This window comes from Centroberyx gerrardi, chromosome 21, assembly GCF_048128805.1.
Source record: "Centroberyx gerrardi isolate f3 chromosome 21, fCenGer3.hap1.cur.20231027, whole genome shotgun sequence".
Classification (NCBI taxonomy): domain Eukaryota; kingdom Metazoa; phylum Chordata; class Actinopteri; order Beryciformes; family Berycidae; genus Centroberyx; species Centroberyx gerrardi.
In genome coordinates this window covers 1,715,602-1,730,622 of record NC_136017.1, presented here as the reverse complement: position 1 = coordinate 1,730,622, position 15,021 = coordinate 1,715,602, and the positions used below count along the sequence as shown (strand labels likewise).

At 43.9% G+C, this 15,021-nt stretch overlaps 2 protein-coding genes across 7 annotated transcripts in view; both read right to left on the bottom strand.

Annotated features, from left to right (window-relative positions):
* Positions 1-13,086, bottom strand: part of LOC139929922 (uncharacterized) — a 451,831-nt gene extending 438,745 nt beyond the window's left edge. Inside the window, exon 1 of the mRNA XM_078290999.1 lies at positions 13,003-13,086. The gene's annotated coding sequence lies outside the window, so the exon portion shown is untranslated. The remainder of the gene's footprint in view (positions 1-13,002) is intronic.
* The window catches only part of LOC139911138 (NLR family CARD domain-containing protein 3-like), a 50,162-nt gene that overhangs the window by 11,565 nt on the left and 23,576 nt on the right, over positions 1-15,021 (bottom strand). For 3 of the 6 annotated variants that reach the window (XM_078291006.1, XM_078291009.1, XM_078291012.1), the window contains exons 6-9: positions 9,402-9,480; positions 9,009-9,237; positions 6,960-8,760; positions 5,466-5,639 (exon numbers count right to left, since the gene is read on the bottom strand). The exons of the other annotated variants lie outside the window; for them this stretch is intronic. In XM_078291006.1, coding sequence (XP_078147132.1) covers positions 5,466-5,639; positions 6,960-8,760; positions 9,009-9,237; positions 9,402-9,480 — 2,283 coding nt within the window. The remainder of the gene's footprint in view (positions 1-5,465; positions 5,640-6,959; positions 8,761-9,008; positions 9,238-9,401; positions 9,481-15,021) is intronic. 6 annotated transcript variants of the gene reach the window in all.

The following is a 15,021-nucleotide window of genomic DNA, read 5'->3' as shown; positions in this document are numbered from 1 at the left end:
AACCCTCTTCTCATCGGCAGCAGCCCCCCTCACGTAGGCCTACAGTCCTCGGCGATCCACCACGACGCACTCGCGGTGCGCCCTCATCTTCCACTCGGCAGTCTCCTCCTCCACAAACAGAGCCCGACATCAGAGAGTGGACCGTCGCCCGCCTCCAACGTTTCCTGAGAGGGAAAGGCATTCCCTTCCACCGCGGCGACAATAAAGCTACACTGTTTAAACTATATTCAGCCTCCATCAATACAGCAACAACAAACACCGTACCTCCCGCGCTTCCAGCTTCCTCGCCAGATCCAACCACCGCCCGCGTCGTCAGGCATGACGTCACAGAGCCTCCGCCGCCACAGCCTCCGCCTGCATCATCAGCCCCCCCCTGGTGGGGGGCAGGTCGTATGTCCCCCTGTGCCTGCTCCCTCCGTTTCAGACTTCTCTCAGCTGATCTCAGCTTTCTTTTCATCCCTGTCTTCGCAGGCTTCACAAAATCCCTGTGCACATACATCCTTTCATCCCATCATCCCTTCCTCTACCCTTCCTTCAGCCGCTCACAGCAACATGGCTTCCGCTCCCCCCTTTTCTTTCACAGCCAACACGGCAGCACGAGAGCCCCTTCCAGCAACTCAAGGGGCCCCGCCACAGGCTAATCAAGTCGCTTATTCTCAGCCTCCTCCTTCATTTCCAACTGGTCTGTCCTTCCCCCCCCCCCCTCCCCTTCTCCATCCCCACCCCCTCCCTTCCCCAACACCCAAATGTTTTTTATCCCTGTGCCAATAATTACACTCTAGCCACAGCAGCTCCACCCACCCAGCCAGCTTCGTCAGTTTGTCGCCCTTCTCCCGTCTCTCCTGCATTACGTCAGCAGATACTCTCCGGTAACTACGTAGATTTAGCCCAGCTCCTTCAGCCTTCCATTGTTGACACTAGCCAGCCCAGGGAAATGCAGACTAACTTCGGTTCAGTGCAGCTCCGCCACCCATTACCTTCAAGGTCAAAGGATTTAACTCCTGCAGAATTCGCCCTTGCACTTTCACTTTACCGCGACATTATCTGCTCAGCCTTTCCCGCACGGAGATCCGAGCTAGATGATTATCTATCTATCGTGCTCGACATGGCCTTACGTTTCGGAGGGACCGGTTTTTACAGCTACCACGTCCACTTTGCTAACCAGGCAGCTGGCCGGATACAGCAATTTAATCAGGGAACATACTGGGGCGCCCTCGACTCCGAGCTTTACTGCTGCATCTTCGCAGCCCGCACGTCCCTCTCCTGCGAGTTATGCGGAGCCCCTTCCCACCCAGCCACAGCATGCACAGTCAGTGCTCCACCACCTCGCTCATGTCCCTCTTCCTCGCGCAACGCCCCAGTCTTCAACCACCTATCACAAGCCGCACCCCCACCTCCCATCATCCCCAGGCCCGCGGACATACGTCCTTCAGTCAATGTCCCTGTGCCGAAGGGAGTCGACAAACGGGGAAGGCCAATCCTCTACCAGGGAGGCAGGATGGTGTGCAACAACTTCAACCACCTGGGCTGCACTCTTTCCAACTGCCGCCTCCTGCACGTCTGCTCCTTCTGCGGAGGCGCTCACGCCAGGAGTACCTGCCCCCACAATCCAACCACACCTGCAGACTGACTAGCACGGCATCTCGGCACACCCATTAAGGTACATGTCCTTGCCACTGCTCTACTAAACCATCCAGATAGACAGTTCGTTCACTTTCTCATCAATGGCTTCACACATGGTTTCCATCCAGGTATAGAAGTACTTCCCGATACTTCCCACGTCTCTCACAACCTTCAGTCCGCTCTTGCGGAACCTCACACTGTCGACACCCTATTGGCCAAGGAAGTCAAGGAAGGATTCATGATAGGCCCATTCGACAATCCTCTTTTTCCGGTATTCCGCATCAGCCCAATAGGCGTCGCCACTCGGAAATACTCTGGAAAAAAGAGATTGATAATAGACCTGTCTTCCCCGCATGGCTCACACATTCTGAGCATCAACAGTGTCATTCCTAGTCCCGATTTCTCTATGCAATATGCAACCATCGACCATGCCATCACCCTCATCCGTTTGGCAGGACGCGGAGCTTGGCTTTCTAAAGCAGACATCACCAGCGCATTCAAAGTCTTGCCAATCCATCCAGACTTCTGGCGTTTTTTCGGTGTTTGCTGGAAAGGTGCATATTATTTTTCTGTGCGCCTTACCTTCGGCTGCAGAAGTAGTCCTAGGATCTTCGACTCTCTTTCAGAACCCCTATGCTGGATCCTGACTAACAACCACAGACTCCCTTACATACTCCATCTTCTCGACGATTTCCTTGTCGTCACTCCACCAGCCTCACCTCCTCACCTCGGGCTCACTACTCTCACAAAAGTTTTCTCAGAACTTGGTGTCCCTCTTTCTGAGGAGAAAACCTCAGGGCCGAGCACATCCATCGAGTTATTAGGCATCACCCTGGACTCAATTTCCTTCCAGGCATCTCTGCCCTCAGAGAAAATACAGCGCATCACTCTGCTCCTGTCGAACTATCTCCTGGCAGACAGATGCACCAAACGCCAGCTACTAGCCCTCCTTGGCCATCTCAATTATGCCATTCGCATAATTCCACAAGCAAAATCCTTCCTGTCCAACCTTCTGACTAAAGCTGCAGCCGTCCCCTCTCTCCACGATAGAGTCGATCTGGACGATGCCTGCAAAATGGAAATACGTATGTGGCAACATTTCCTGTCTTCTTGGAATGGCATTTCCTTCTTCTACGACGACTTCATCACCCAGCCCGAGGACATCCAACTTTACACGGACGCAGCTCCCTCCATAGGTTTCGGTGGCTACTATGGAGGGAGATGGTTCGCATCTGCTTGGCCCTCAGAGTTCAAATCTCTCGACTCCAAGTCCCGCTCTCCTTCATCCGCGCTTCACGAGCTATACCCCATTGTCATAGCTGCCATTCTTTGGGGGCATGAATGGTCTAGGAAGTCCATACTCATCCACTCCGATAACATCGCGGTCGTAGAGATCCTAAACAAAGGTCGATCCCGTTCTCCAGCCATCATGCAGTTCCTGCGCAGACTCACGTTAATCTCGGCTCAACACCAGTTCCTCCTCCGGGCAGCCCACATTCCTGGTCACCACAACAGCATCGCTGATTCATTGTCTCGTTTCTCATTCCAGAAATTCAGACACTTGGCCCCAGAATCGGATTTTCATCCCATACCAATCCCACCGTTTTCAGCCACAACATTCAACTAGCTCCACAGCTGGGAAACCTCTCTAACGCTTCACAAGAAGCTATCCTCAACAGCCTCGCCCCAAGCACTCTCTCAGCCTACCTAACTGGCTGGAATTGTTTCAAGGCATACCACGCCACCTACCAGCTGTCATTTCCCTCTCTGGACATCATGTCTATCTGCAATTTTATCACCCATGCTCATTCTGTCCAAAAAATCCGGTCCTCCACCATCCAGGCCTACTTAGCAGGAATCAACTTCTTCTTCAAACTAGTCACTGGCCTCCATTGTCCTCCTACCTCCCATTCCCACGTCACCATGTTAATCAAAGGCTTGCGCAAACAGGAACCTGCTCTCCCGGTCAGACGCTTGCCACTCACTTCTGACCTTCTCAGCCTCTGCATCCGTTCTCTACGTTCAGGCTACATATCCCCCATGGTCGACTTGACCCTAGAATCCATGTTCCTGCTGGCTTTTTTCGGCTTCCTGAGGTGCTCCGAATTTGCCCCGACTTCATCTGCCTATAATCCTTCTCGTGATCCCAGTCTATCTGACATAACCATCCACACTTCCGACTCTCTCATATTCACGCTCCGAAGGAGTAAAACAGATCAGCTGGGAATTTCTTTCCCTATCTACATTTTCCGCCTCGACTCCTATCTCAGCCCATACGAGCCACTGGCCAAATACATCAGCTCTAGGTATGCCACCAAGGCATCACCTCAACACCCGCTCTTTCTCACTGAGACAGGAAAAATGGCCACTCGATTCTGGTTCCAGAAGCATTTACACAGAGTCCTCCACATTTCAGGCATATCTTCAGAACACTATTCGAGCCATTCCTTCCGCATCGGCGCAGCATCCACAGCAGCCAGACTGGGCATCTTGGATCAAACCATCCAGGTCCTTGGCCGCTGGTCATCTCAGGCATATCGCTCCTATATCCGCAACAATCTTAACGATCTCCGTCAAGCTCACACTCAACTCAACTTTTGGGGGCCTGTTATCAGCTCGGGTGGGATCTTGCCTGAGATGGAACCCCCACACTGAGTCTCCCTCCGCCCGGTCTCCAGTACATCCTCCCAGACCAGCCTAACACACGACATCCTCCTTCCATCTTCACCCCTCCCCTTACATCCATTCACTGTCCTCAACATCCAATACCTCTGAATTTCCATTAAACCTTTAAAATGACATATTGTTGTGGCGTGGTCCCTGCTAGTGAAATGAAGTTAATTAGTTAACTTAGGTTCGGGAGCAGGGCCACGCCTCAACCACACCTCTAATCACCTGCCTAGTCTACTTATACCTGGTCAACCCATCCTGCCTCGTTTGTCTCAGATCTCTCGACCCACCCTCCCTTTCCCTTCCCTTCATCCATCCACCTTCCTACCTCATCCCTACCCCATCCCTCCCTCCGCTCATCCCTACCCACATCCCTTCATCCTCTCTTCCCTCCTCCCCTCATCCCTTCTTACTCAATCCATGCATACCTCTCCCACGTGTCATTCTAGGTACTGTCTGGGGGCCTGTTCAGCTCGGGTGGGATCTTGCCTGAGATGGAACCCCCACACTGAGTCTCCCTCCGCCCGGTCTCCAGAACATCCTCCCAGACCAGCCTAACACACGACATCCTCCTTCCACCTTCACCCCTCCCCTTACATCCATTCACTGTCCTCAACATCCAATACCTCTGAATTTCCATTAAACCTTTAAAATGACATATTGTTGTGGCGTGGTCCCTGCTAGTGAATGAAACGTGAGACGCCTTGGCCTGGCAGCTACAGGTAGGGAAAACTCTTGGTAATAAACAATGACAACCGCTCAACCGCTTTGAAAAAAACACTTTGTTAGTCTATTATTTCTTACAAAAATGATAATGAGCGAACCTTTGTGACGCCACAAAGTTACGGAAGTCCAAACGGCTCGTTTAGAGGCTCGCTTTTCTAATATGGATTGTGTGGATTTGATACTTTCTTCATGTTTAGATAGACCATCCAACTCCTTTATCATCACAGAGGCAAGGGAAATCCTGTTTTACACAATATGGGACCTTTAAAGTGAAATTGAAATTGAAGATACTGATGCAAAATGGCTCTGAAATCCTGATATACAACTTGCAGGGTCACTCTTTGCAGATTCAGGAATCCTGACCTGAGAGACTGTTTCGAGAGCACAGACCTTAGTTTGGAGAAATGTGTCAATTCAATTAAAAAAAAACTGTAAATGGATCTTACCTGAGAGTTTCCAGTCTGCAGTGTGGACTCTCCAGTCCAGCAGAGAGCAGCTTCACTCCTGAATCCTGCAGGTCGTTGTTACTCAGGTCCAGCTCTCTCAGACTAGAGGACTGGGAGCTGAGAACTGAGGCCAGAGCTTCACAGCTTCTCTCTGACAGCTTACAGCCACTTAGCCTTAATGGACATGAACAGATAAGAAAATGTTATTCTCTTACATTTTAATGTTGATGTCTGTGTTTTTTCTTTCAGATTACTACTAATAATAATGATAAACTTGATTCATCTAAAAGCAGAGGTTACAGTGTACTTTGCATGGTGCTGTAGCTCACTGAGCTGAGTGTAGCACTAACAAAGCCAGGGATGCTGGTTTGATTCCCACTGGAGTCACCAATACTAAAAATATCTTCACACATGGTAATGTAACGTGATTTGGATAAACACATCCACCAAATGGTGTATGCTATGTAATGCTTTACAAAAAGCCATAAAGAAGAATAGTAAGATATATAAAGCAGATTTAAAGTATTTTAACAGATGAGCCTAATCCCTCAGGAAGGCATTCCACAGTCTAGAGGCCCTGATGGCAAAAGTCTTTTCACCTTCAGTCTTGAGTCTAGACTGAAGGAAAGTCAGAAGGACCTGAAGATCTCAGCTTGCTCTCCGGCTCACAGGGAACTAAGAGCTCTGCACTGAAACTCATGGACAAAACTAGCCATGCTTTAAATGTGATCAGTGAAATCTTAATATTAATTCTGTATCTAAGTGGTAACCAGTAGAGAGATACTAAAATTGGGGATATATGATCTCTGTTTAACACTAGTTAAAATCCTAGCTGCTCTATTCTGAACAAGCTGGAGATGTGACAGTGAATTATGGCTGAGACAGGAATAGAGAGAAGTTCAGTAATCTAAATGACATGATATCAGAGCATGGATGATCTTCTCTAAATCCTTCATGGCTGTGTATATGAAGTTGGATCAGAATTAAACAAGTGCTGGAAAATTCCCAAACTTTTTTTTCCAGGGAAAATGAAATTGAAATTCAGAAAAACAGATGTAAAATGGCTTTGAAATTCTGATGTAAAACTTGCAGGGCAGCCCTTTGCAGATTCATGAATCCTGACCTGAGAGACTGTTTTGAGAGCACAGACCTTAGTTTGGAGAAATGTGTCAATTCAATTGAAATAAACTGTAAATGGATCTTACTTGAGAGTTTCCAGTCTACAGTGTGGACTCTCCAGTCCAGCAGAGAGCAGCTTCACTCCTGAATCCTGCAGGTCGTTGTTACTCAGGTCCAGCTCTCTCAGACTAGAGGACTGGGAGCTGAGAACTGAGGCCAGAGCTTCACAGCTTCTCTCTGACAGATTACAGAAGCTCAGCCTGAAGGATAATTAGTGATAAAGACAAACAATAACTTTGAAAACATATATTGTTTTTCCTTTGTATGAATATTAGGTTTAATATATTGAATCGATCAAGTTTTCTATGCACTTACACAGATTTATTGGAGGCTTTGACCACTGGCAGCAGCCTCAGAAGAGCCTCCTCTGAAGCAGAGTATTTCTTCAGGTCAAACACGTCCAGCTCTTCTTCTGATGACAGTAAGATGAAGACCAGAGCCGACCACTGAGCAGGGGAGAGTCTGGTTGTGGAGAGACTTCCTGATCTCAGGTACTGTTGGATCTCCTCCACTAGAGAATGGTTATTCAGCTCATTCAGACAGTGGAACAGATTGATGCTTCTCTCTGCAGAGGGATTCTCCCTGATCTTCTCCTTGATGTACTGGACTGTTCCCTGATTGGTCTGTGAGCTACTTCCTGTCTGTGTCAGCAGGCCTCGTAGGAGAGTCTGATTGGTCTGCAGTGAAAGACCCAGGAAGAAACGGAGGAACAAGTCCAGGTGTCCATTTGGACTCTGTAAGGCCTTGTCCACAGCACTCTGGTAGAGCTGATTTACCTGAGATTTGTCTCTTAGTTGAGATGGTCTGGAGGTTGATTGTGTTTCTGACAGCAGATTGACACCAGAGTCGATGAATGAGACGATGACATAAACAGCAGCCAGAAACTCCTGAATGCTCAGATGGACAAAGCAGAACACCTTGTCCTGGTACAGCCCACGCTCCTCTTTAAAGATCTGTGTGAACACTCCTGAGTACACTGAGGCTGCTCTGATATCAATGCCACACTCTGTCAGGTCAGCTTCATAGAAGATCAGGTTGCCTTTCTCCAGCTGCTCAAAAGCCAGTTTTCCCAGAGAGAGAGTCATCTTCCTGCTCTCTGTATTCCAGTGTGGATCTGTCTCAGCTCTCCCATGATACTTGACATTCTTCTGTTTGGACTGAACCACCAGGAAGTGGAGGTACATCTCAGTCAGGGTCTTGGGCAGGTCTCCTCTCTCACTGGTTTCCAACACATGCTCCAGAACTGTAGCAGTGATCCAGCAGAAGACTGGGATGTGGCACATGATGTGGAGGCTTCGTGAAGTCTTGATGTGGGAGATGATTCTGCTGGCCTGCTCCTCATCTCTGAATCTCTTCCTGAAGTACTCCTCCTTCTGTGGGTCAGTGAAGCCTCTCACCTCTGTCACCATGTCAACACACTCAGGAGGGATCTGATTGGCTGCTGCAGGTCGTGTGGTTATCCAGAGGCGAGCAGAGGGAAGCAGTTTCCCCTTGATGAGGTTTGTCAGCAGCACATCCACTGAGGTTGACTCTTTAACATTAGTCAGGATCTCGTTGTTCTGGAAGTCTAGAGGAAGTCGACACTCATCCAGACCGTCAAAGATTAACACAACCTGGAACTTGTCAAACCTGCAGATTCCTGCTTCTTTGGTGTCATTAAAGAAGTGATGAAGAAGTTTCACCAAGCTGTACTTTTTCTCTTTCAGCAGATTCAGCTCTCGGAAAGTGAACGGAAATGTGAACTGTATATCCTGGTTGGCTTTGTCTTCAGCCCAGTCCAGAGTGAACTTCTGTGTTAAGACTGTTTTCCCAATGCCAGCCACTCCCTTTGTCATCAGTGTTCTGATTGGTTTATCTCTTCCAGGTAAGGGGTTGAAGATGTCTTCACATTTGATTGTTGTTTCTGGTCTCACTGGTTTCCTGGATGCTGCTTCAATCTGTCTGACCTCATGTTCATCATTGACCTCTCCACTCCCTCCCTCTGTGATGTGAAGCTCTGTGTGGATCTGATTCAGAAGTGTTGGGTTTCCTGCTTTAGCAATCCCCTCAAACATACACTTAAACTTCTCCTTCAGATTAGATTTGAGTTGATGTTGGCAGATGGGAGCAAAAGTTTCTGAATGAACAAACAACAAATTAAATCAATGAGTGGATTTCAGGGTGGATGTATATATTTCCCCATTCCATGAAATCTATTCAGCTCATCAGTAGTGGACAAACATGTTCTGACTGTGTGTGCAGCCCAGAAGAATTGATCTGAAGCAGATGTGTACAGCATATTTACAGCAGTTTGGAAATGTAAACATCTCTCATTTTCCACCATTTCCCCTTTCCATCATGTTAAACCTGTTAAAAGCCTCTTACTGCTCTGCAGAAAGTCAGCCAGCTCCTCCTGCTTCATTCTCCTCAGGAAGTGTACAGTGATCTCCAGAAAAGCCTCTCTGCTGCTCCTCCTCTGCTCTTCCTCCTCACCGTCCACCACCTCCTCATCCTCCCTCTGCTTCTCTGAGCATTCTGGGTAATCTGGACTCAGAATCCCCTGGATCTGTTTCAGCTCGTTCTTCACAAAAGTGGCAATGTTCTCCTCAAGAAGCTGGAACAGAATACAAAATCGTGGAACACAACATCACATCCATCTTGCATGGTTTGAAAGCCCACTGGTCTAAAGAGTGCAGCATGGAGACTATAATGACCAGAATGGTTGATTTGCATTTTCTTTGTAGCTGAAGTAAAAGGTGTTGTTGTACATTTACACACCATAAATATGGAGTCCAGGTCTGTTTGATGCTCCTGGGCAGACTGACCACTGGGAACCTCTTTCCTTTCATGGTGAACTCTGTGGAGAAAACATTAAGTATTAGGTCTCCAGATATCAACACACACACACACACACACACACACACACACACACACACGTTAAAGTGTTGTGTTCTGTCATGATGAATCCTGGCAGAAACACAGTCATTCTTCAAGACATTTGATAATTTCACAAGGATTTCCCGAAAATACTCACAGTAGTACAAGAAATGCATTATTCATTCACGACAACCAGGCACTAGTCCTGAGATTTCAAGTCTCTCTTTGCAGGAGCGGTGAAGGTGAGATCCTACAGCAGACAGACCGCTGTTGTACCTAAACTCTGTGCTCCACATCAAAACCATTTCCTTTTGCACCAACCCTTACTGTCTAAATAAATAAATAATGCTACTTCTCTTTCACTAATGTATTTATTATTAGGCTACACCAAATTCAAATGTGCTTTAGTCTACATTAATACCCTCTGCCTTATGCAGTCAGCTATTTTGCACTGTTCTAAGCAAATCCCAGGCTGATCAACAACATTGTGATTTATGAGCCTGAAAATTCAGTAAATATTTTCCTCCAACTGGTGAAATTATAATGGTCAGCTGGGTCGATATCACACACCAGCCTACATCCACAAGGCAGCCTGTCAGTCACAGCTCTACTGAAATGCAGCATTACAAATAATATATAGAAGAATATACATTCAGAATCTACAGGAGACAAGATGAAGTGAACTGTTGGAGGCTATAAATGATGTGTTTTAAAATTAAGGTTTCTTCAATCGACTTGTTCTGCTTTCAGCTCAGAAAATTAATGCTTCCTTGAATCGACCCGTGATACCTTACGATCCTTGAAGTTGATCTTCAAGAAAATCTTGAAAATTTGTCGTCATGAAGTCCTTTGCGAAACGCACTTGAAAATTTCAAGAACTCTCTTGAAGTAGTGTGTGAAATATATTGTGAATTTTTAAGATACATTGTTATCAGATAAGCCAGTTCTGATTATTGAATGTGATGTTTTGAAAGAGGAAACTAAATCAGCAGAGTATGAAGGGCCGGACCAATTCTATATCTCATGACTTCATTCCTGTTCTCAGGAGAGATGGATAACAACAAACTCATCTGTTTTAAATTCTTACCTTCGCTCAGCAGAGTGCTGTCCATCTTTGAAGTTATAAGGTGGAGGCATAGACCGGTCACTCTTCATGGAAACACAGCTGGGTTCAGGGGAGTCTGGTCTCTCCTGCTGGATCCTGATAGAAACACAGGATTGACAAAGGAAGGGTAGTTTTAACCTCAAGAAAATCAGGATTTTGAGCAGAAGGTCACCAGTTCAAATCCCACAACCAGATAGAAAATCTGTGAGAAGAGAGTGAATGAGTAATGTTCTCCCCTTCCTCATCATTGTAGCCGGCAAACTTTCCTTTCATGAAAAAGGTTAAAAAACAAGATTGATGTTACATATTATTGTTAATATCTTACTCTGTTTAGGGGGATTTATTCTTTACAATGCTTTGTTAATTCTAACATTATAGAGTAACATTATGTTGACTTACTTTGTTTCAGAAGAATGTTGTCTTTTAAATTTTATAGGTGGCTCCATAGACCAGTCACTCTTCATGGACACACAGCTGGGTTCAGGGGAGTCTGGTCTCTCCTGCTGGACTGGGCTTCAACACAACAGAGACAGAGCTTGGTAACACTTTAGATTAGGGAACACATATTAACTATTAACTATGGGTTTTCAATAGTTGAATAGTTCCCTCAATAATATGTGATACTAGCACCTTTTAAGCCCCATACTGAGCAAAGCATACTGAGAGCCAAATTCACGTGCAACAACTTCTTTACTGACTGCTATAAGCACTGATTAGGAGGCTACTGGGAGAAAACCCATAGTTAATGGGGTACACTTGTAGAATACAATAGTGCAGAATAAGGTGCTAATAAGTGGTTTGTAATAACTCATAATGAACCAATACACAAATATGCATGTTAAACAGGCAACTTATTTATAGTTAATATGTGTTCCCTAATCTAAAGTGTTATACAGAGCTTTTACTATGAATAATGATGCTGTAATGATTTCACTGCTGAGCTCTGAGATGGAGAACAGTCATGGACAGTTAGAGATCCTCATCTTACCTCTTAGCTTTGGTCCGGCTGTCATGTTCCCCAGACAGAGTGGTTTTAGAGGGAGGGAGCCTCTCCTCTCTCACCTCAGACTGACTCATAGTAGAGCGAACACCTTTACACAAACACACCCAACATGCTGTTAGCTGGACTGATTCATTACAAGGTTTCCATTACAGGATATATCACTTCTGGTGTTCCTGACAGTAAAATGCCAAATATACAATGCACTGAACTTTTTGAATTGGCTTTAAAAGGTCTTAAAACATTGTAAATTTTACTCTTGGAGTTTACAGACACATGTAGTCACCCTGTTTATGGTTTGCACTTTTGTTTTTGTTTTCCCTCAGAAATAAAAATGTATTTTACCTTGGAAGATGTTTGCCTGCTGAATTCACATCCAGATCAAGTCAGAGACTTTCTGCCTTCATCTGTAGAGGAAACACTGACAGAGAAGACGCTGCTTATTCTCCTTTGTCAGTTCTGGGTGTCTGTGTTCATTTGATCTGAGGCTGCTGTTACTTCCTCATAACTTCACTATCAAAGTCTAGAAACATCAGTCTGACACCAAACCGGTCCAGAAATCAAGTCGAGGCAGAGAAATCACTGATCAGGCGATGTAGTTCTACTGTGTGTCCACTAGATGGAGACATTAACCACAGTGAACTAAACAGCTGACCAGCACACAGAGATGCAATGCATGGAGGAGGAAAAATGTATATCGCTTTAAAATGCAATAACAGAGTGAGAATGAGAGTGCAGCCTAGATCTAAAATCTGTCTGACTTCACACAAAATCATAGCTGCAATATCAAAAAAGTTTATTGCTGAGGTGGAGCATGTGACAGGAAGTTAAACTCTTCCATTTTATTATAGCAAGAGATTTTACTATCTTTTGATTACATTGTGTTAGTTTGCACTTTATTTTAAGACATTTATTGTATTTTAACGTAGCCTATGTATTGCTTTATGTTTGTCTTGCTGCAGCTTTCTTGGCCAGGTTGTCTTGAAGAAGAAAGTCAAAATAATACATGAAAAGATAGTTTCCACAATATCATTAATGTTGAACTTGTGTGATAAACCTTATTTTAATTTGTGTTTTTGTTAAGAAATTGTCAGAAATCCTCCTGTTATCATCGCTGTCAGTGCCAATGAGAGTCAAAGTATGGAAGAGATTTTTTACCTCAATCCTGTTGGCAGAAAGCAAATTACTAACTATTCTACTTTTAGTAGACTTTAGATTTTAAAATTGACACCACTAACACTAACATGTTGGAAAACCTCAGAAGAGCGTTAAATTGTTTTGAAGCTAAACATCGGGTTTTCAGACAGACAAACCTTAAACGGCTGAGTTGTAGATTTCCTCTTTTTCTAGTCTAAATAAGCTAACGGTAGGCGGTAACAGTCACATAAAAGATCTGCTGGATAGAGTCAGTAAAGTAAAATACACTGTAAACTCATGTAAACTGCTGCTTACAATACCTTTTGGTGGAGAAAATAATCTGCAACACGACGATAAGTGAAGGTGAAGCTAAATCAGAGAAAAGAGAAGCGGGTGGGGTGTTAGACTGGTTTGATTCAGGAAATATCAATGTCAACACATTCATCACCATTTGATTATCTGAGTGATGTCACTGTGGTCTGCTGTCATTTTGGAAATCTGAGTGTGGGGAATTGCTAATATTTTATTCATTATACTTTGTGTAAAGGCAGACTTTTAAATAAGTGTTAAATTAAATCAAAATGTAGAAAACAATGTTCAAGATGTGTATTGGGAATATCTGGGAAGCCAACACTGATAATATTTGGCTTGGCTGTTATCAGTGTCTCAGTCATCACTGATAATAACTTTCTTTCTTTTTTTCCTCAGTTTATGCTTTTTAATCTTTTATATTACAGTGTTCCATAACATTATTAATTTGTGTATCCCAACAAGTGTAGCCTAATTAACATCAACAATATAATTCGATTGGTTTATGGAACACAGCAATATAAAAGATGAAAAAGCAAAAACAAACAAAACATCAGATCATCAAATCTAATTACATTAAAAAAAAAATGGTGATAAAGCTCCTTTGAATAAAACGTCGACGAATAAATGTCCTCTCGCTGTGGATCTACGGGTTATGTAGCAAATTATTAGGCAGGTTTATTAGGCCCATTGTCATCATTATTATTATTACATTATTATTATTCATTCACTCACTCAGAGTTTATCTATCTGCCCTCTAGTGGCCGTTGGGAGGCATTCAATTCAATTCAGTTCAATTCAATTCTATAAGGCATTATTGGTATGCAATACCAAACCAAACTCCTTAATTTTATCCCTGAATTGTCCTTAATTGCTCATTACACAAACATTAATTATCCATTAAAAATAACATAGCTTTAAAAAAAGTAAGGTTAGTATCATGGGTTTATAAGGGATTTATTCATGGGTTGGTTCACAGAGACATTATAAATTAAAGGATTTTTCATGTCTTCTGTGCCAGGTTTACAGGTTATTAATGAATTATTAATGGAAAGTTCCTGTCTCCCTGAATTTTACATTAAATTAGAAAGTAAGCAGTCAAATATTAAGGGGGAGTTTAAGGGGGTTGTGATGGGGTGTCCTCCATTAATAAATCCCTTAACTCATTTTACGGGGATTTTGCATGAATTAAGGGGTGAATTCATGTAAATGTAAGGTTATTGTAAGGGATTACTGGTTCGTAGAGATATACATTACCTACAGTAACCCCAAAGCACATTGCCAAGGGCAACAAGTAAAGAATAATGAGGACTATTACGTTTAAAGTAACAATGATGACAGTGGCATTATCAGTAAAAAGCTCATAAGTTTAATGTAAGTAGGCTATGTTTTTTTCTCCCATCAGTCAGGTGGGTGACAATAATATACTGTAATATAATATAACTTGAATTGGGGGAAGTAACAGCTATAAACAGGGAACATGAAGAATGGTAACAGTAAGGGTATTGTCAGTCAAATTAGAATACTGCCCAGGAAATCCCCTATATATTTATTAATAATATTACTGTATTATTAGCAGCAAAATAAGCTGCAGCCTGTTAATATTAATATTATAAACTGCCATAAAAGGAGGGGCCATGAGTGACTTGACAAATCAGTTCATCCAACCATGTTTGTTTGTTTGTTTGTCTGTTAGTCTCCCACATCTGTCTGTTTTAATAGTGTATGTTTGTTTATTTGTTTCCCATGTTGGTTGTTCTTTATTACTGTTAGGCTATTATTACTACTGCATTTTGCTTTAGTTTGCAGTTTGTTTATTTTGAAATCATTACACAATTTGATGCTTTGGCAATATGAGAATACTTGTCATCATGCCAACTGAATTTGAGAGAGACTTAAATATTAACTTGAATTGGGGGAAGTAACAGCTATAAACAGGGAACATGAAGAATGGTAACAGTAAGGGTATT